The 20,872-nt window shown below is 48.3% G+C and overlaps 1 protein-coding gene across 2 annotated transcripts in view; it reads left to right on the forward strand.

Annotated features, from left to right (window-relative positions):
- LOC102087515 (collagen alpha-1(VII) chain) overlaps positions 1 to 20,872 on the forward strand; it is a 120,510-nt gene that overhangs the window by 71,533 nt on the left and 28,105 nt on the right. For both annotated transcript variants that reach the window (XM_065049330.1, XM_065049331.1), the window contains 18 exons: positions 874 to 1,116; positions 3,179 to 3,214; positions 3,335 to 3,379; positions 4,382 to 4,426; positions 5,054 to 5,089; positions 5,447 to 5,482; positions 6,049 to 6,108; positions 6,670 to 6,795; positions 7,548 to 7,619; positions 7,793 to 7,828; positions 8,136 to 8,195; positions 11,120 to 11,164; positions 12,470 to 12,505; positions 13,578 to 13,613; positions 16,199 to 16,255; positions 16,423 to 16,494; positions 18,527 to 18,598; positions 19,548 to 19,583. In XM_065049330.1, the coding sequence (XP_064905402.1) occupies positions 874 to 1,116; positions 3,179 to 3,214; positions 3,335 to 3,379; positions 4,382 to 4,426; positions 5,054 to 5,089; positions 5,447 to 5,482; positions 6,049 to 6,108; positions 6,670 to 6,795; positions 7,548 to 7,619; positions 7,793 to 7,828; positions 8,136 to 8,195; positions 11,120 to 11,164; positions 12,470 to 12,505; positions 13,578 to 13,613; positions 16,199 to 16,255; positions 16,423 to 16,494; positions 18,527 to 18,598; positions 19,548 to 19,583 (1,149 nt within the window). The remainder of the gene's footprint in view (positions 1 to 873; positions 1,117 to 3,178; positions 3,215 to 3,334; positions 3,380 to 4,381; positions 4,427 to 5,053; positions 5,090 to 5,446; positions 5,483 to 6,048; positions 6,109 to 6,669; positions 6,796 to 7,547; positions 7,620 to 7,792; positions 7,829 to 8,135; positions 8,196 to 11,119; positions 11,165 to 12,469; positions 12,506 to 13,577; positions 13,614 to 16,198; positions 16,256 to 16,422; positions 16,495 to 18,526; positions 18,599 to 19,547; positions 19,584 to 20,872) is intronic.

Genomic DNA, 20,872 nt, shown 5'->3' on the forward strand with positions numbered 1-20,872 from the left:
CTTATTTTGGTAAGTCAGAAACTTCCTGGGTTCATTAGCCACCAGGTGAAACTACCATCTCTTTAGCTAAAATCCAGCAAAACAGGAATATCATCCCTGCAAACCTGACACCATGATAGCCAGGGCTGGACTAACTGACATTTCCTTGAAGTCTCACATTTAGGATTTACTTTCCCTTAACTTTAACCCTCTAAAATTCTCAACACATACTTCTAGATGAAATAATTTGAGATTAATCCAGGTGTTTGTTTCTACACCAAAAAATGTGGGAATAGTGCTAAATAACTACAACCCATCTGATTTTTTAGTTCTCCCTCCTGGCAGGGTTGGTGTTTGGGTGCAAGGAGGTACACAGCTTTCTTTCATTATAAATAAATTCAGAGCTTTTTTGCTTCCATATCAAAATATTCAGCAAAGCTACATCGTAATGCATCCACTGTGTGGTCTGGGGAATAATTGCTGTACACTGAGATATCCAGTAGCTGGAAACATTATAATCTTTACAACAGCAAGCAGATAATTTCCCATTGCTAATATGGAAAAGAACACACAATTTGTGATACAGGGCAGTAACTATTTGTACAAGCTTTACTGTGTGTGCCTTAAATATACATTGCCCAAAATCACGAGTGCAGCAAATATCACCAAGTGGCAGGTTGAAGTGTAACCATTAATAGACATTAATAGTTGTGTTGTTGCAATCAGGTATACTGGGTACATTAAACACAGGGAGGCATTTAAAATTCAAAGTTGCAGTATTTTAGGTGGTTTTTCTTTCTTTGAAATACCAAGGAATTAACTGAACAGTGCTACATAATATTACAGTATAAATAATAGTAGGTGCTTAGCAGGATGCTGTTTCCCTTCCTGCAGGAATATGTGAATTTAGATGATGGTTCTGCACTCCCAAGGCACATTAGAGCCAGGAGAACTGTTGAACATGAGACACATGTGGGAAAGACCCCGTTTCAACGTGGCAACTTCAGGCTGGCCTGTGGGCAAGAGCAGAGCCACCAGCATGATCCAGGAGGAAGTGGTGACCATTACTATTTGGATCCATCACAGGTTCATCCTCCTGGTGCTCCAGGAGCTCGGAAATCTTCGTCTGGATCCGTGGTGAGTGAAAACCCTGTACAAGGGTACACTGGCCCAGGTTGGGCAGAGAGGTGGTGGATGCCCCATCACTGGAGACATCCCAGGCCAGGCTGGACGGGGCTCTGAGCAACCTGAGCTGCTGAAGATGTCCCTGCTCATGGCAGGGGTGGGACTAGATGAGCTTTGAAGGTCCCTTCCGACCCAAACTATTCTATGATTCTGTGAAAGTGTCTTCAAACATATGGACACAAGGGGAGCCCCAGTTGCCCACTTGTATGAAGTCATGATGAATGTAGAGGGGGGTAAAAGGTCAGCAATAAATATGAATAAATAAAGCAAGAAACAGCTGCAGAAGAAGATGTTTTTCTTGGCAGAGCAGATTGTTCTCCCTGTATCTGGCAAAGGAAACGTGATACTCGGAAAACAAAAGTGGGGAAAATGAAACTTAATCAATGAGGGAACATAAGAACCTGGTTCATGGGGAAAATGGTATAACTGAAGGGTGGTTTGTGTCCTGAGAGTTTAGAAGACATGTGCATGTGAACATGTAAATATGTATTTGTGTGTTTATAAACACATGCATCTGCCCAATTATCATAAAATCATAGAGTGGTTTGAGTTGGAAGGGACATTCAAAGCTCATCCAGTTCATCCCCTGCCATGAGCAGGGACATCTTCAGCAGCTCAGGTTGCTCAGAGCCCCGTCCAGCCTGGCCTGGGATGTCTCCAGGGATGGTTCATCCACCACCTCTCTGGCCAACCTGGCCCAGGCTCTCACCACCCTCTTCGTGAAAATTTTCTTCCTTATATCTAGTTTGAATCTCCCCTCTTTTAGTTTAAAATTGCTACCCCTTATCCTATCACTACAGGCCCCACTAAAACATCTGTACCCAAATTACACAATATCCTGGAAATGGAAAGTGCAAAGAGTTTCTTTTTACAAAATTTGGATAAAATAACTATTTCCAGAAGTTAAGGCTGAAAAATTCTGGACAACAGTTTTCCCATAAGTTTGAATGAGTTTCTTTGAAAGTAGTGAGTGACTCTTACCCTGCGTTCCCAAGCGGAACAGCAACACTGAGCTGAACTCATCCACACTATGAGCAAACACATCTTCGCATGGTCCTCTGTAAAGAGTTGTTCCAGTATAAGTTGGGGAATGACCTGTTGGAGAGCAGTGTAGGGGAAAGGGACCTGGGGGTCCTGGGGACAGCAGGATGACCATGAGCCAGCACTGGGCCCTTGTGGCCAGGAAGCCAATGGTACCTGGGGTGGGTTAGAAGGGGGTGGTCAGTAGGTCAGAGAAGTTCTCCTGCCCCTCTGCTCTGCCCTGGGGAGACCACACCTGGAATATTGTGTCCAGTTGTGGCCCCTCAGTTCCAGCAGGACAGGGAACTGCTGGAGAGAGTCCAGCGCAGCCACCAAGATGCTGAAGGGAGTGGAGCATCTCCCGTGTGAGGAAAGGCTGAGGGAGCTGGGGCTCCAGAGCTGGAGAAGAGGAGGCTGAGGGGTGACCTCATTCATGTTTACAGATATATAAAGGGGGAGTGTCAGGAGGATGGAGCCAGGCTCTTCTCGGTGACAACCAGTGACAGGACAAGGGGTAATGAGTTCAAACTGGAACACAAAAGGTTCCACTTAAATTTGAGAAGAAACTTGTTTGGGATTAGGGTGGCAGAGCCTGGCCCAGGCTGCCCAGGGGGGTTGTGGAGTCTCCTTCTCTGCAGACATTCCAACCCGCCTGGACACCTTCCTGTGTAACCTCATCTGGGTGTTCCTGCTCCAGTGAGGGGATTGGACTGGATGAGCTTTTGAGGTCCCTTCCAATCCCTGACATTCTGGGATTCTGTCCCATCTGGGACATCTGGACCAGATCACACAGAGAGTGGAGGCCACCCCACATCCAGAAGCACTTTGGTGAGGGTCTCCTAATCCCTGGTGACACAGCTTCCCCGCGAGATGCCTCCATCCTCTCCACTGGCTGCCTAACATCTCCCTGTTCAGAGATGTCTTTTCTGTGTCTTAGGGGTGAAACATTTCTCCAACTTCTCTCCCATTCTCCTCTTTTCTCTTTTGATTCAAGGCATACCCAGGCCCTCATCGCCCAAGGAGAATTAAGGTACAGCATTTATGTTGTACTCCTTCTATCACAGCTGCATGTTGTAAGGATGTAGCTGGTCCTTTCTCCCACCACGCTGCATCCCAGCCCTTTTCTGTGTATGTATTTTTTTTGTTATAGAAGGAGAAAACTGGCCCAGCAGATCCACCCTCCTGTGGCCAAAAGGTCAGTGCTTTTGTTTCACTTTTTAAAGCAGATATCAAATGGTGCTGGGGGTAGCCAGGATGGTGATCCATCTCCCAGGCCAGTCTCATTTGGAGCCTGAGGAATCATGGGTGAAAATTGGCCAGGCCAATGGGTTCAACTGAAGTAATCAACAGTTTTGGCCACTGATGATGAGCAGAGATCTCAGGCTTGAACCTTTCACAGCTGATACAGATGTGGGGTTTGTGTTTTGAGGATCCTTAATCTCTCCTCTGTGAACTTCTCCCATGTCACTTAAAGTCATAGAATCATAGAATAGAATAGTCTGGGTTGAAGGGACCTTGAAAGCTCATCCACTTCCCCCACTGCCATGAGCAGGGACATCTTCACCAGCTCCGGTTGCTCAGAGCCCTGTCCAGCCTGGCCTGGGATGTCTCCAGGGATGGTTCATCCACCACCTCTCTGCCCGACCTGGGCCAGGCTCTCACCACCCCAGCGTAACAAATTTCTTCCTCATGTCCCGCCTGAATCTCCCCTCCTTTATTTTAAAACCATCACCCCCTTGTCCTATCACAACAGGCCCTGCTCGAAAGTCTGTCCCCATCTTTCTTATCAGCCCCTTTATGTATGGAAAAGCCACAATAAGGTGTCCCTGGACTCTCTCTTCTCCAGGCTGAACACCCCCAACTGTCTCAGCCTTTCCTTATAGGAGACATGCTCCTCACAGTGTATTCTAACATCTGCAGAAGCCTGAGGAAGGGAAACCCTCATCTTACCACTTTTATCTGGCCTTTACTCTGCAATTCATCATTTCCCTCTCTGCATTTCCACTGCACAGGATAGGTTGGATGGGGTGAGGGTCGTCTCCAGTCTGGTCTGGGAATGTAAGTTGTGAAAATGAGGGGTTCCCCCACAGATATCTGCCAAAAGCTGATGCAGGAACAAGAGCAGCACCTGCCTGGTCTAAAGAGGGAGGGAAAAACATAGCAATGCATCTTTGTGATGGAAGATGTTGTTTTCCAGGGAGAAATGGGAGCTCCAGGAGCCCGTGGAGACAAAGGAGAAAAGGTAACTATAGCGTTTTTCTGGTCTGAGCTTCTGAGACCAGGAGAAGGCTCTCTGTGCTAAAAGGGTCTGGAAAGGGAGAGGAAGCTGGGGACGTGCTGATGGAGAGGACATTCAGGGTCTATAGAAGACTGTACCTATGTAAATTGGGATTCCCACAGTCCCACCTCTATCCCTGAACCTGTCTGCGTGTTTCTGTTCCCTCCCTTCCAGCAACACTAACACACATCTGCCATGCACCCAGGAGTAAATGCTAAAAATCAGGAGGTTTTCCTCATGTTCATCTTCTGTTTTATCCATGAACTAAACCAGGTGACAGACAGGCAGAACCCAGCCCTGGTGTGAGGACAGTGGTGGAAGAAGTGCCATGCAAAGCAGCATTTCATTAACAATGTTGGCAGCAAAGACTTACAGGGACCAGATTGCAGACCTGGGGTGGTGGGACCCAGATATTCAGGAGAAAGGCAGACAAGGCAGGATGGTTGTTAAAAGGGAAGAGGAACTGATGAGGAAGGGGTACTTGCATGAGCTACTGTTTGAACTGGGTGGTGCAGCATCCTAGGGACACAGGTATGAGAAGGGAGGGATAGAGGGGAGGTGGCTCGAAGGTGGATGGTTTCTGTCTTGCAGGGCCAGCCTGGGGAGATGGGAGAACCTGGAGAAAAGGTGAGCTGTGGAGCTGGTGTCAGCAGCTGGAGCAGGACAGTGTTACCAGATAAGTGGCCCAAATCCATCACTGGAGATTGCCATATGAAAGTCAATATCTACTGGGTCAGCCCAGTACTCCATTTCCTTCCTGGGAGCAGTGTGGCTCTGTGTTAGTGCATTTGGCTCTTCCCTGGTCATGCAGCCACTGCCCACCTCCTCTGGGGACAAGAGGTGGAGGTCAAAGGGGCCAGTTGCTCCATGCTGCAGTTGGCCGTAAACAGAACTGGAAACCTTTGCTTTTCCTCAGGGTTGCCCTGAGGTTGTACTTCACATGAGCTCTCCCACAGGCTTGGTAACTCTTTCTTCATTTCACAGGGCACGAAAGGTGACAGAGGTGAAAATGGTCAAAAGGTAAGGAACACTGTTGGTACCGAAGTCAGGGGTGTCTCTTCTTACACTGTGAGAACTTGTCTCCTGCTCTCCCTCCGTGACTTCTCTCCTTTTGCCATATCTAACCTCCCCATCTCAGAGGAAGGTGTCCATGTAACCTCCTGAGATATGGCCTCAGTGTGGCCAGGACAACTTGCTCTCTGGGGACCCAACATCTCCCTGTTCACTAGGGAGGAACCCCAGATGACTCACATAGACAGAACATCCACCTTATAAACGAGTAGTGCCACAAGATATAAGTCTCACCTGGAGTCCTCTAGCACCATAATAGTCCTGCAACTCATCTCTCTCTTCTCTAAAACTGTGTAAATCTCTTTAGCAGCTTTACCTCTCCAGGTCATAAGACTTTCCAGCATCTAGAGGAAATGTGATAGTCACTGAGGGCTCTGTAGAAACCCTCAATGTAGGATCAGCCCTGAGGGACTTCAGCCGGGTGTCCAGGGAGCAGCATGAAGCAAGCTCTGATTTTGATGGGTCCACAGTGGAAGGAATGTTCTTGCTTTTTCATGACCACCTTCTTTTCACAGGGAGAACCAGGAATTGGATTCAGAGGTCCTGTTGGTCAGGCTGGGCCACCTGGATTTAAAGTAAGCATTTCTTCTCTTTTAGATAGGATCTCATTTGTTTTTTTCTGAGTCTCGCTCTTTTTAGTCCTTGCTGATCTTTCCACCACTGGGTCTGGAGCACAGAGCTGGCTGGAACTGCAAAGATCAAGCACCAAAACCAGTCCCAGCCTGGTAAGGCAGGGACACCATCACATAGGTCTGGGACAGAGGGAGTGTTCTGTATCTTCCAAAGAACCATTTCAAAGCATGTGGGGTCCAGGGAATAAATATGTCTGTGAAAAAAGATCCAGAGAATTGTGGTCTCAGCAGAGATGTGCTTTTGCAAACACCCAGGACCTTACAGATGTACAGGGTTTGAATTCACCACATAGCTCTGAGGGTCTGCAGGCAAGGGCTCCCCACATAGCAAGCCATAGTATAGCACTTTCTCCAGCCCTAGGACCTCTCTTATGGAGCTGGGGTGGAGGAGGTGGCCCCAATTCTGTGTACTAGTCATATGAATTCAAGGATTTCTCTCAAGACCTTTGCGGGGGGCAAGTTAATCTCACCTAAGATCCAAATTCCTTGTGATTCACTCAACAGGGTGAGCCAGGAGCCCCAGGACCTCCAGGAGCTCAGGGCATCCAGGGCATTCATGGCAACGCCGGCACCCCCGGCTCACAGGGGGACAGAGGGGTTCCAGGTCTGCCTGGGATGCCGGGCCAGAAGGTAGGTGGTGTGCGTTGAAGGGACTGTATGTGTTGTGTTAGGCAGCTCAAGATGAAAACAACGATGGTCCTACTGGATGTCCACTGTGGGTCAAGCACCCACCCATCCAGATCTCCAAACCCTGAGCCTATACATTATCAGTGAAGAGAAGCGGGAACAAAGCCTGGTTGCGAAAGGAGAGGTAACAGCATATATTAGACCAACTGATGTAACTGGGGGGAAAAAAGGTGCCAAAAGGTTTGGCACAGGGGATGTCCTTCCAGTTCAAAACAAACAAACAAACAAAAAGCAATGGAGCTCCAGAATGTCCTTCAAGTTAAAATAAATAAATCAAAATCAGTGGAGCTCCAAGCACGGTGGGGGCCTGGTTTTCTTCTGTTGAATTTAGTGGTGTGACTTGGTGAGACAACTGGGAAGAACAGGGGTGGCAATAGCACAGAGGATGTCAGCAAGGGGGCTCGGGGTCATTAGCCCCTGGGAACAAAGGGAGAAATGGGCTAAGTCTCATTGCAGGGACATGGAGGCTTAGTGGAAGGTGTTATGGGGGACCATAATGTGTCTAAACTGAGGGTCTTGGTGGAGCTGGAGTCCCTTCTCCTCAATGACAAGAAGCTCACACAATGACTCTTCCTCCTCCTTTCTGCCAGTGCAAGGAACACCTGGGGGTACCGGCTTCTGCTTTCTGTCTGGATGGGGGAAAGCACAACCCTTCCATCAAAGCATTCTACTCCTTAAAGGGTTTTGTTTTCAAGGGGGAGCGTGGGAAGAGAGGCCGGAATGGATTTGCTGGGCCCATGGGACCACCAGGATCCCCAGGAAAAGAGGTAAATTTTGTACAACACCCTTTAGACCAGCAGAGGGATGGCTGGGAAGAGAGGCTGAGGCCATGGTACCTAAGCTGGGTGTGCTTTCACCTTCTTGGAGTACTGGGACAGGAGCGCATCAAGGACATGCAAAGCAAATTCCTCCCTTCTGTTATGTTTTCCTTGCCCTACAGGGAATTCCTGGGACACCTGGACCCAAAGGCAACAAGGTGAGTATCAACCTGCGAGGCAGGTCACAAGTAGCTGAGATCCCAGGGTGGCAATGGGACAGTCCATTGCCCTCCCCTGGCTCCTTAGCCCTGACCCCATCCATCCACTTCATCTCTCTTTCACCCTCATGCCCTTCATCCCCACGGCTGCTGGAACATCCTCCAGAGAAAACAGCAGGAAGTCAAGGGAACTGAGTCTTCTGACTCTTTCTTTCTGTGACTTTTAAATCATGGCCAAACTAATCAGCAATTGTGTGATGTAGTGTCCTTGCTCTGAATGAGACATCTGGAGTTCTCTGTTCTGCAGGGAGAAATCGGCGTTGGAGCAGCAGGCCCAAGAGGTCCTCATGGACTGCCTGGCCCTCAGGTAAGTAACAGAATCACATACTGGTTGGGGTTGAAGGGACCTCTGTACATCATCCAGTCCAACCCACCTGCTAACGCAGGGTCACCAGAGCAGATCACACAGGGAGGTGTCCAGGTGGGTTTGAATGTCTCAGAGAAGGAGACTCCACAACCTCTCTGGGCAGCCTGGGCCAGGACTCTGGCACCTCAAAGGAAAGAAGTTTCTCCTCATATTCAGATGGACCCTCCTGTGCTTCAGTCTGTGCCCATTGCCCCTCATCCTGTCACTAGTCACCACTGAACAGAGTCTGGTCCATCCTCTTGACACCCACCCTGGAGATATTTATAAACATCTATGAGATGCCCTCTCAGCTTCTCTTCTCCAGGCTGAACAAACCCGTCTCTCTCAGTCTTTTCTCATAAGAAAGACGCTCCTGACCCATAATCACCTTTGTAGCCGTTCACTGGGCTTTGTCCAGTCTCCTTGTGCTTCTTAAACTGGGTCCCTCCATAAAAGTTCCTGGCTTGGCTTCTTGCAGCCTACCCTTGTTTGGAGGTAGCTTTACGCCATCACCTCCCACTCACTCATCCTAGCAGATGCCTAAAGGGCTGATTTCCGAGCCCTCCTTAATTTTTCACCAGCCAGATTTGGAGCTGGCACCAACCAGACTCTGTCCTCAGGTTGCAATTAGTTTAATTAGACACCCTCAAGCACTGCAGATGCACTGATCAGCTGCATGGCCAAGTGAATCCTGCCCTGCTGACTGTGTTGGCTGTGCTCTCATGGGCTAGATGGGAGCGTTGAAGGCAATATCTATACCCCAACATCTGCATGTCTTAGTTCTAGCAGTTCGGTGAAGACCCACCTCATTTTTATATGGTTTGGTGATGCTACTCATTCCTTCAGAAATCTGCCTCCAGCCCTTTTTTATCGTACTTCCCCTCTTCCCTCCTGTTGTCCTGGCAAAGGAAAACCAGCCCACATCATCCTTGGGACAGCAACATTCACTTTTTCTCACGTTGCTAAGAAGTTTTGGTCTCCTTCTGGCAAAGACCCCAGGGAGACCTTCTTGAGTCGTAATCAGAGGCCATGTTTCAATTTGCTGCTTCTGTGTCTGTTCCATGAATAAACTGATTTTATGCTGCAATCCATTTAGACAAACTCTCCATCTGCCAGCAGAACCGTTCAATGAGGCCCCTGAGACAAAGCACTTAATGAGAATGTCAACAGCTGTGAGAGGTCTGGGGTAAACCTCGCTCAAGCTTCATTATCTGGAGGAAATTATGAAATAATGTTTCTGCTCTTCTGACTCCAGCATAAATCTAAAGTGAATCACGGAATTTCAGATTACATTGGCTTTATATGAGAGATCTAAATTTGGCCTCACAGGACGATGCCTGGGTCTAGGCATCTTAAAGACAGGTAGTCTTGTAGGATCTACCTAGGAAGGTCACAAAAGGATTTCATAGACCCACTAGCACAGCTATCCCTTGTAGCAAAGTTTATGAGAAGCCAATAGCACACTTAAAGGGAGGCTCAGAACAAGGTCTTCAGCATCTGGATACCACAGCTGGGCATGAAGATAGGCCTCACATTGGTCTCCAAAGGCACAACTTACTGTCGAGCGGTTGACTGGTGGCCTCTTCCTTCTGCAAGTCCATGGTGTGAGTTCCAGGTGAATTCTTGGCTGCCTTATTTATTGTGGTGGGCCCTCATGAAATCATGTTTGGTAATGAGTTATAAATACATAGAAAAAGCTACTGAGCCCTCTGATCAGTGTCAAGAAGTCTCTCCTAGGACCATCTTAGACCTCTCTCTGTCCCTTGTTTCACATGACTTTGTCAGAGATAAGTAGTTTTTGGAGTGGGATGCACCACGTCATCCAGCCTCAGATGGCTTCTGAGCTAGTCCTGCTGGGGCATCTCTATACTAACAGAGAGGAAGAGGCACCTTTTTGGAGTGATTAATAGCATGCTAAATCAGGCGCAGATCATCCCACAAATGCATATTTCTCTCAAGGACTGAGGAGAAACTGAAGCTTCAAGCTGACCAAAGCATAATTCTCTAAACACTGCAGTGTGCACCTGCATTGACAGGTGGATGGTCTCAAGCACTTTAGGCTCTTTGATCCAGGTCAGCAGGAGAATTAAGGCACCTAATTCAGATGGAGGTATAAGTGAACAAGGTTGGATAGCTGCTCGAGGATCTGTGCTTGTACATGCTTAATTCCTGTTGTCCCCAGTGCAGAGCTGGGACTGTGTGTGTTGCATTTGTCTTTGCTGGTGGCCATCAGTAACCCTATTACAGAATCATAAAGTAGTTTGGGTTGGAAGGGACCTTAAAGATCACCCAGTTCCCCCCCTGCCATGAGCAGGGACATCTTCAGCAGCTCAGGTTGCTCAGAGCCCCGTCCAGCCTGGCCTGGGATGTCTCCAGGGATGGTTCATCTACCACCTCTCTGGGAACCTGGGTCAGGCTCTCACCACCCTCAGGGACAACAATTCCTCCTGAATCTCCCTCCTTTAGTTTAAAACCATCATCCCTTGTCCTATCACAACAAGTCCTGCTCAGAAGTCTGTCCCCATCTTTCTTATCGGCCCCTTTTAAGCACAGAAAGGCCACACTAAGGTCTCCCTAGAGCTTCTCCAGCTGAACAGCCCAGCTCTCTCACCTGTCCCCAGCAGAGCTGTTCCAGCCTCGGATCATTCCTGTGGCTCCTCTGGCCCCTCTCCAGCAGGTCCATGTGTGTCCTGTGCTGAGGACCCAGAGCTGGACCAGCACTGCAGGGGGTCTCACCAGAGCGGGACAGAGGGGCAGGATCCCCTCCCTCCACCTGCTGCTCACGCTGCTGGGGTTGCAGCCCAAGATATCATTGATTTTCTGAACTGCAAGCACACATTGCCAGCTTATGTCCCATCTTTCATCCTCTGCCTTCTTCTTCACAGGGTGACGAGGGCATCGTGGGTGTCCGGGGTCCCCCTGGAATGATGGTGAGTGTTAAAATGTCATGGAGAGCTGATTTTACAGCATGGGCAACAGTGGGCTGAGGGCTGGCAAAATCCATGTGAGCAACGAAAAAATTAAACTGGGTCAATGCTTTCAAGTGGGAAATAGAGATTTGGGGAAGCTGAATTGTGACATGTTGGGATGTGTCAGTGTAAATATCATAGGCATCATCTGTCGTGCTGAGCACGGTTGCTCTATGCTCTTGTCCATTTGACCGACTCACCTACAGGCTGCTTATGAAGTCCTCCTAAAGCATCACTCCCTCTCTGTTCTTCTTTGTCAGGTCTGCTTTGTCTGCATGAATTTCAGCGTCTTGTTCTGTTGTAAATTCCATTTTCACTGATAGGGGACTGAGACACAGATCACAGCCGGCATTTCAACAAACACCTTTTTATTTATTAGACTGTTGTCTCTAACAGAATTAATCTGTTATTATGAGCAAGATGGGCCTTTATGAGGTTCCTCAGAAGGCCAAGGCTGGTTGCAGAGCCAGGTTTCACTCTGGAATCTCAACCTTGAAGGGCTTCTCAGCAAGACTGGCCTTTACACCACTAGGGCTTGCAAGATGATGTGTCCCAGTGGTCAGAGCCAGCAGCACAGGGGGATGGCAAAGTCCAGGTTTTATGCCCTTTTGGAAATGTCTGTGCTTTATCTCCTCTCCATCTGCCCTGTCCGTGCCCACCTCTGTGATGAGCTGCCAGCTCTGCGGGTGGAAGGTCCCACCTCTCTGCATGTTCATGGGAGGTCACCAGTCCCCCAGTTTTGCAAATGGGTTAGACCTGGGGTGACCACCATGGCTTTTCAGCTCTCCAGGAGTGTTTCCCATCCTCTCTGTCTCCAAGAACTCTGGCCCTGCCCTGGAGGATATCTGGGGATCTGTGTCACTCCCACCTATGAGGAACCCTCCAGGAGCAACCCTTCCCCAATGCTCTCTGGGAGGTGGAGGCTGCGTCTTGTTAAACATACAAAAATCACAGTATGTGCCTTGCAAAAGAGGGGACATTGACTAAATTTATACACCCACCAAGAGATCTTGAGTTGTGCCCGAGACCCAGTGGTGGGCAGAACCTTAAGGCTAAATTTTATCCTTGCAGCAGTGTGATTCACTTCTCAAATTGATCTTGGAGGGAAGGAAAGGAGAGTAGAGACTCCTGTGCCAGTCCCACCAGCAGCTTCTCTATGGTGGAGCCCATCCTTGGAGTCAGTTCTGCCTTCAAGCAGAGGTTGCTCTTTGCTAACACCTTCCCCTTCTGGTATTTACCTTCACGTCTTGTTTTCTGTTCTTGCAGGGTCTAAAAGGATTCCCAGGTGTGAAAGGCGAAAGAGTAAGCAATGGTTATCTTTCTCTGCAGCAGCCCACACTGTTGATGCTCCTGTTGAAACAGTGGGGATAATCCCAGCATGTTCTGGGGGCAGACTGGTAGGGCACCTGGATCAGGATGTGGAAGTGTGAAGTGGCTCTAGCAGCCCCTAGTAAAGCCTGGGCTGGGATGAGGGTGCATGCGGTCTTTGTGCATGCCTAGGTCTTTTCAGAAGGTAATATGGGACAGAAGGAGACCCCTGGTATGCTCTGTTTGATCCCCAGATGTGCAGGGTTGGGGAAAAAGGTCTAGGGAGCAGATGTTCGGATCACCAAACAGGCAACACATACCCTTTCATGTGCCTGCATGACCAGAAGTCCCCTTGGTTTCCTCCTACATCCCACCTGCAACCCTTGGAAAATGCAATACTGAGAACAGATTTTGGTCTGAATGGCAGGGGTGTGCAATGGGATGCCAGGGGTGGGATCCACACACAGGTCTGCCTGAGTCTACTTTCCTGTCCTCTCCTGGTCCTTGTAGCCTCTTCGTTCTCCTGCTGCCACCATGCCTGTCTTGAGCACCGGGGAAGGTTATGAAATGCACCAGTCCTGACCTTCAGCTTCATGTCCCATGCCCATTACAAAAATCTTCCAGAAAAAGCTAATATTTCATACACTCTCAGTAAAGTATAGTAGACTTGAGGTTGAAATTTGGGAAATCCTGTATTATATAGGATGTCTTCCCACCCTAGATGTAGTGTAGACCCATCCCTGTAGCATGGAGATGCTACATCCCATTGAGAGGTCAAAATTCAGCAATAGCCCCGCATCACAGATCAGAACATCACACAGAGCATCAAATCAGACAAACCACTTTAATCCTCTGGGTCTTTATTTTTTTGTCAAGGCAATAAATTCTAGTTGTACGCAATCTCTTGTGGTAAGCTGATCATTTTGCAGAATGCCCAGAGGAACTGACTTCCAGCTGTGATAGATCTTAGTGGCTTGGAGTGTGAATCAATGGACTGAGCAACACAAGAACAGTGAGACAAAAGGGAATTTCTCACTGTCTTTTTTGTTTCTTTTCCTGTGTTTAGGGTGATCGGGGACTTCTGGGACCCAAGGGAGAAAGAGTAAGGACATTGCAGATTTTGACTTTCTGGGGCAGATGGGGTAAAAGGCTTCCAGAATTTTATAATTACCAGTAAGGAGACAGACAGTTATTTAAATGTCAGTGATCTTACAAGGTAGAGGTGTAAATAGTGAAAAAAAAAATTATACGTGTTTTTCAAATATCTGGGGTCTTAGTGAGTTTGTAGGATTCGTGTTGTTACATGTGGGTGAATGTAGCCCACCCAGCATGGAATCATAGAATCACAGAATAGTTTGGGTTGGAGGGACCTTCAAAGCTTCCCCAGTGCCCCCCTGCCATGAGCAGGGACATCTTCACCAGCTCAGGTTGCTCAGAGCCCCGTCCAGCCTGGCCTGGGATGTCTCCAGGGATGGTTCATCCACCACCTCTCTGGCCAACCTGGGCCAGGCTCTCACCACCCTCACCATAAAACATTTCCTCCTCATGTCTGGCCTGAATCTCCCTCCTTTAGTTTAAAACCATCACCCCTTGTCCTATCGCAACAGGTCCCGCACTGAGCAAGGTTTCCACATGGTAGGATGTAAATGCCTTTAGTCAAAGACAACTTTAAATCCTACCTTTGATCCATGGTGTTGGGTGCACTGCCACCCATGTGCCTGCATCAAGATCCCATCACCAATGAAATCTATAGGATTTGAGGCTCGGGACCTCCTGTGTACTTCTCTGTGTCCCTGCTCAGCCTCAGCGCCCTCAGGGTGAAGAAGTTTTCCTTCTGTCTAATAGAAATTTCACTTGTTGCAACTTGTCCTTCCACTGTTGGCCTCCAAGAAGAGCCTGGATCCATCTTCTCTACATATTACACCCCTGTAGGCAGTGGACGACAACATACAGGTGCTCACCTTCTTCTTGGGGGTCTCCACAAGGTGCCATCCACCTTTGTTGATGCCATCCTTGCACTGGACACAGCATTCCAAGTTGAGCTTGCATGGTAGTTTTGACAAGATCCTACAAAACAACAACCAAAAAAAGTCACTTTGGTAGCTATTTGCTGTGGCACAAAAATGCCTCCTGTGAATTAAGGGAGGAAGAAAATTTCTACTAATTTTACTACATGCAGCTCACCCCAAAGCAAACCACAATCTTAAAATGCCTGAGCTGGCTCATAGCAGGCAATGCGAAAATAACTACCTGAGCGCTTCTGTAAAATGTACAGAAAATGCTGAACTTTCGCCCATTGTTTTGTTAACTTCCTTCCTGGCTGAAATGGCTCGTTAGAAAATGAGTTTTAGAAAACCTACATGACGATTCTGCCTTTGAGTCACGCAGTATTAAATGATTAAGGCTGATTTGTCTCTGGGGAAAATACTTTCAAAGGGGACTCGCTCCAGAAACAAATCAATTCTTAATCTGCTTCGTGAAGAGGCCCCAAAAAAGCTTTCCAAATTGAAGGAATGTGTAATGTTTTTTCCAAAGAATACCTTAATAAAATATAAGGTGAAGTGCAAGATAAAACAGGAGGGGAGGATAATTGGCTTGGGTTTGTTCCACATGACTACAGCTTAACTTTCTTTCTAACTCTCCCTTGATCAGCACAGGAGTAACTGTGTGAATCCCAGGGCCTGTGCTATGTACTGGACCAAACTACAGGATCTTTATCCTCCCTTTTGTACCAAGAACTGATTGAGCCCCATCCCACCTCCATTATAGACCCTCCAGAGTAGGAGGGTGTATTAAGGCAAAATTTGATTGGGGTCTGAAGGCAATGGTTGGATAAACTGCAAAAGTTTGTCAAAGTTTGGGGAATATCGGTTGATGCGTGGTTGTTAAGACTCCAGCAGCAAGGAATGGCCACCTTGAACAGAGATGTTTGCAACACTTAAGAGACCTGGTGCCAAGGGACTCCTTTTCCAATGGGCTACAGTTGCCCATTAGAAGGTGGCTTTAGCCCTCCCTCCAACAGCATCACCACTTTGGAGACACAACCATTACTTTGCTAGAGCAGAGGCATTTCTTGCATGGGAATAGCTTTGTCGCAGCTTCTTCAGTCTCTGGGGAGGAAAATGTCCCTCCTCAGCTGCCCAGCTAGTAAATAGACTTGGCGTGCATGTGTCCATAGGGTTACTGGCTCATTCTTGTTGACAGTTTGGGGGTATGACCCTCAAAATAAATGCAAACCTTGACATCCTGAGTGATATACGGTGACAAATGAGCCAAGCCATCACATCAAATATGAACCAGTCCCACCACTGACAACATTGGATCAGGAATCGAACCTCAGGGTCATGACGTGCACAGCTCCATTTCCAGCCATGACGTCTAGACTAATGTAAAACCAGTGGGCCACAATGTCTTTTGGAGTAAGAGGTCACTGTCAAACCTCGGGACTTGTTGTAGTTTTCTGTTCACATTCATCATTCAGCTTTTAATTAAGGCTGGACTAACCCATTGTGCTGTGGAGCATACGGGATTTCCCCAGTATATGGAGCACAGTTTGGGAAGGGCTTACCTTCCTTGCAGATGTGCGAATTACCATTTCGCCCATCGTAGCTGGTGTGGTTCCATCTGGTGGGACCCTTGAGTTCATGTATCACCGAGTGTCTACATTTCTGTGTCTCCTTTCTCTAGGGTGATCCCATTACTATTTTTGGACCCCAGGGCTATAAAGGCAATAAAGGAGATCCCGTAAGTTTGACTTTTTAAGCTGTTTCTTGTCCACTGTTGGTGGTGTCAGCACTGGGGATAGCTTGCAATAAGTATTCCAAACCAGCACTTTGGTCCAGAGCCAGTGGCTGAAAGCTGGGTCCACCAGGAGAGAAGAACAATCCACTGATTTCTGTCTTACCTTTCAGGGTGAACAGGGCCTGCCAGGTTTTGACGGAGACAAAGGCGAGAAGGGAGAGGATGGCCCTGTAGGAGAAAAGGTATGAACCTCCCAGTGCAACTGAGAGAGACAGCATAATGTCACTGGTTGTGTGTGGAAGGGACTGATATCTCTCCATCAAAGAATCACAAAATGGTTTGGGTTGGCAGGGACCTTCAAAGCTCATCCAGTGCCACCCCTGCCATGAGCAGGGACATCTTCAGCAGCTCAGGTTGCTCAGAGCCCCGTCCAGCCTGGCCTGGGATGTCTCCAGGGATGGGGCATCCACCACCTCCTTGGGCAACCTGGGCCAGTGTTTTAGCACCCTCAATGTGAAAAATTTCTTCCTCATGTCCAGCCTGAATCTCCCTCCTTTAGTTTACAACCATCACCCCTTGTCCTATCACAACAGGCCCTGCTCAAAAGTCTGTTGCCGTCTTTCCTATCAGCCCCTTTTAAGTCTGGAAAGGCCGCACTAAGGTCTCCCTGGAACTTCTCTTCTCCAGCTGAACACCCCAACTTTCTCAGCCTGTCCTCTCAGCAGAGCTGTTCCAGCCTCGGATCATAGAATCATAGGATGTCCTGAGTTGGAAGGGACCCACAAGGATCATCGAGTCCAACTCCTGTCCCTGCACAGGACAACCCCACAGTTTCCACCGTGTGTCTGAGGACATTGTCCAGTCTCTTCTTGAACACTGTTAGGCTTGGGGCCATGACACCTCCCTGGGGAGCCTGTTCCAGTGCTCCCCCTCTGGCCACTCTCCAACAGGTCCATGTCTGTCCTGTGCTGAGGGCTCCAGAGCTGCATCATCCCTTCCCACATCCCTGCTGTACAAGGACACACTTGTCCAGCTCTTACCACAGAAAGACAGAGGAAGATGCTGGACTGGGGCTTGGAAATGTGGTAGACATCCAGTTTACCAAGTGCCAAGTCTGTAGTTGTGGAACCATGTAAAATTGGTGTATGAAGTACTGGATCACTTTGGGAAAAGTGACTGTTCAAGTGACTGCAGCACTGTAAGAGTCCCACATCTCTCTCTCTCCCTCCAAGAGCTGGACATGCTACTTCAAACCCTCCAGCTCTTGTGACATTCTTGTTAAAGCCTGGTTGGCTCCTCTTCACACAGGGCTGTCTCCTAGGTGGTGGCAGAGCGAGTCGCCTGCTCCTCCATCTGCCATTGCTCTTTGAGGGCACCCTGTGGTGGTCTTAGGTCTCAACCCATCACTATTCTGCTGGGAGGAATCACGTAACTCTCCCACTCTCAGACTGAGTCATGGCTTAAATCTCCATGTACTAATCATCCCTATTTTCATATTCTGTTAATGCTTTTTGCTCCAGAAGTCTGACCCAGGACGAGGATGCTGCTGAATAAATATAAGTACCTACAACAGCAGCATCCCTGTCTGAGCTAGACACTGAGCTCCAATTATTTTCCATGGGAACATGTATAACCAATGTAGTTCAGGGTGGGAATGGCCTGACCCAGTGTGGGCATCTCCCTTGAGAAGTGGCAAATTGTGTCCTTACCACAGCTGCTTGCGCTGATTAAGTCCCCAGCAACTGGAAAAGAAACTCGTGGAGATGCTCCTCTGGGTCATACCTGTTTCTTAAGTCAGACGAAGCCCACATAAGATATCTATCAGATCGCTCTCTAATAAAAAAAATCGTATGTAAGCATCTCTTAGAGCAAGAACATCTCTTGTCTGAATATCTGAGTGAGTTTGGATGGAGACCCAAAGTTGTATCTCCACCACCAGTGACACCAGCAGGGTCTTGTACTTGAGTATTTGCAAGAAGTTGGCTCATCCAGAGGCTTTGAGACGCTTTTCTGCTTGTTTTCCTTCAGTCCCCATCACTGGGCACCAACTCTTTTACAGGACAGTTCACTGAAGCTTCTGCCAAGCTGTTCTGCAGCTGGTGGCTGCTGTACAGACCTCTGGTGTCCCTGGGGCTGAAATCTGCTATAGAAATTGTGCTTTTGTTATCCTCTCCACCATCTCCATGGGTTCTTCTATGGACCTTTCCCATGGGGGTGTCCCTTTAAGAGCAGTAGGTGGTCAAAATGTATTTGACAGAGATTTTAAAATTTCAGGGACTCAAAGGTGAAGCTGGTTCCAAGGGAGTGATGGGGCTTTTTGGAACAAGAGGACCTGTGGGACAGAAGGTGAGTGCAGTGACCACCTCTGTTAAGGCATCCCCAGCAAGAACTGATGTGCAAAATTCCTTCACGGTTCTCTCACGGAGTATAAACCTGCATTCCCTCTTCAAAATTGCTGATTGAAATGTTATGGGGCTACCAAGGAGAAGAAGTAGTTACGCTTTTCCAGGAGACTCCTAAAGACTTCTATTTTCTAAAGCAGCAGGGAGCTCTGGCACCTTTCTGGGGTGAAATGGTCAATAATGACATGCTGAAATGCCAGCATTTAGGTGTGAGAAGTGAACTGCTGTCCAGTTATAGAATCAAAGATCTATTTAGGTTGGAAAAGACCTTTAAGGTCATTGAATCCAACCGTAAACCCAACACTGCCAAGTCCACCTCTACCCCATGTCCCTGAGAACCTCATGTCCGTCTGTCCAGCCCTCCAGGGATGGTGGCTCCAGCACTGCCCTGGGCAGCCTGTTCCAATGCCCCACAGCCCTTTGGGGAAGAAATTGTTCCCCAGATCCAACCTCAGCCTCCCCTGGCGCAACTTGAGGCCGTTTCCTCTGCTCCTGGTGCTTGTTCCTGGGGAGCAGAGCCCGACCCCCCTGGCTCCAAGCTCCTTTCAGGCAGTTCAGAGATCAGAAGGTCTCCCCTCAGCTCCTGTTCTCCAGCTGAACCCCCCAGGTCCCTCAGCCGCTCCATCACACTTGTGCTCCAGCCCCTCACCAGCTCCGTTCCCTTCTCTCCACTCGCTCCAGCACCTCAAGGCCTTTCTTGGCATGAGAGCTCCATTCAATTGCTCAGATGAGATGTTTGGGGGCTCCTACCTGCCCCCTCCAGCTGCTGCTGCAGACAGGTCCCCAAAGGTCCCCTTGTCTCTTCCACAGCTGTAGGTATCTTCCACAGCAATCCTCATTTCCAGAAGAAATGCAGATTTTCCCCATGGTAACCATCACCACTTTCCTTGCAGGGGGAGCCAGGAGAACCAGGCTTGCCAGGCTCTGCCGTGAGTTGGAACATGTTTTTCTGCCTTTGAGAGTTTCAGGTGTGGGGCTGGGCTTGTGCCACTGGTCCTCTCCCCACAGCCACATGTGTGGGCTGTGAGCTGGGATGGGGTGATGCTGACTCAGTGCTGCTCCACAAAGCCCACGTTGAAAGAGGCTTTGCGGGAAAACCAGCAGAGGGGACCACAGGCAGAGGTATCTTTTAATGGGATGTTGCATTTTGCATCAAGGAACACATTAAATATGCATTTAGTGTATTGGGGGCCATTGCCAGACATGAACAGATGATGTTTCCTGTTCAAATGACTGAAGAATTGCGACTACAATTGTATATCCCAGAAGGAACATATATATCATTAAGACGCTGGACTACAAGTGGCTATTTTCAGTGGTTAGTGGGTGCATGTTGCTGGCCAGAGGGAAAGAAGTTACGCTAGAGGACCTGGATAATCTATGAGTTCACCTGGTTTTCTGGCAAATTGTAGTTGGGGGAAAAAGGGGAGGGGAAGGCAATATTTGTTTCACTGCAATGCTTTGCAAAAGTGTTTATTTGCCTTTGAACTTCACCATTTCACCTGGAAGAAACCTCAAGTGAAAAAATGGTCTCCAAAGTTGGTCAAAGTGGAAAAAAAGTCCTCGCTGATGTATTTTCATCTGGGAAAGGAAGGAATAAGAGGGGAGGGAACAAAAAGGTGATTGGGACTGTTTCTCTCAGGTCATGGAAACAGGAGCGTGTTCCATTGTTTTATTGCAATAAGAAATATCAGTATTTTCTTAACCTATTCCCCAATTATCCCTCTCTGTGTGTGAGTGGGTGACTCTCAGCAACTATCTGTTGCCGTAAAGGCTCCACAGCTGTTCAGCGCTGCCCACTCATTACCATTCACGGCTGTGTAACTATTTACAAACCCATAATCCAGACTGGTAATTACTCACTGAGAAAAAGGTCCTCATCCAATTAAGAATTTCAACCCCTGCCTAGTTGTAAACAACTTTCTGAGCACTTTGCCGAAGCGACGAGGCTGTAACGTGCTGTGAGTCCTCAGCACGCTGCAGGTCCATCTGGGATCACCACACGTAAGCATTTTTGGAATTACTTTGTAGTGAACACCCAGATCCCTAGGTGACAAGCAGTAGTAGAGCAGGAGTAGAGCAAAGATGTTTGTTGAGGCTGCTGAGTGCAAAGGAAGCACAGACTCCTCCACCCTGGCCAGTGACCATCCAGGCAGAGGTGGAAGATGCACTTTATTCTATAGGATCATAGAATTATTTTGGTTGGAAGAGACCTTCA

The sequence above is a fragment of the Columba livia genome, chromosome 1 (genome assembly GCF_036013475.1).
Source record: "Columba livia isolate bColLiv1 breed racing homer chromosome 1, bColLiv1.pat.W.v2, whole genome shotgun sequence".
Classification (NCBI taxonomy): Eukaryota; Metazoa; Chordata; class Aves; order Columbiformes; family Columbidae; genus Columba; species Columba livia.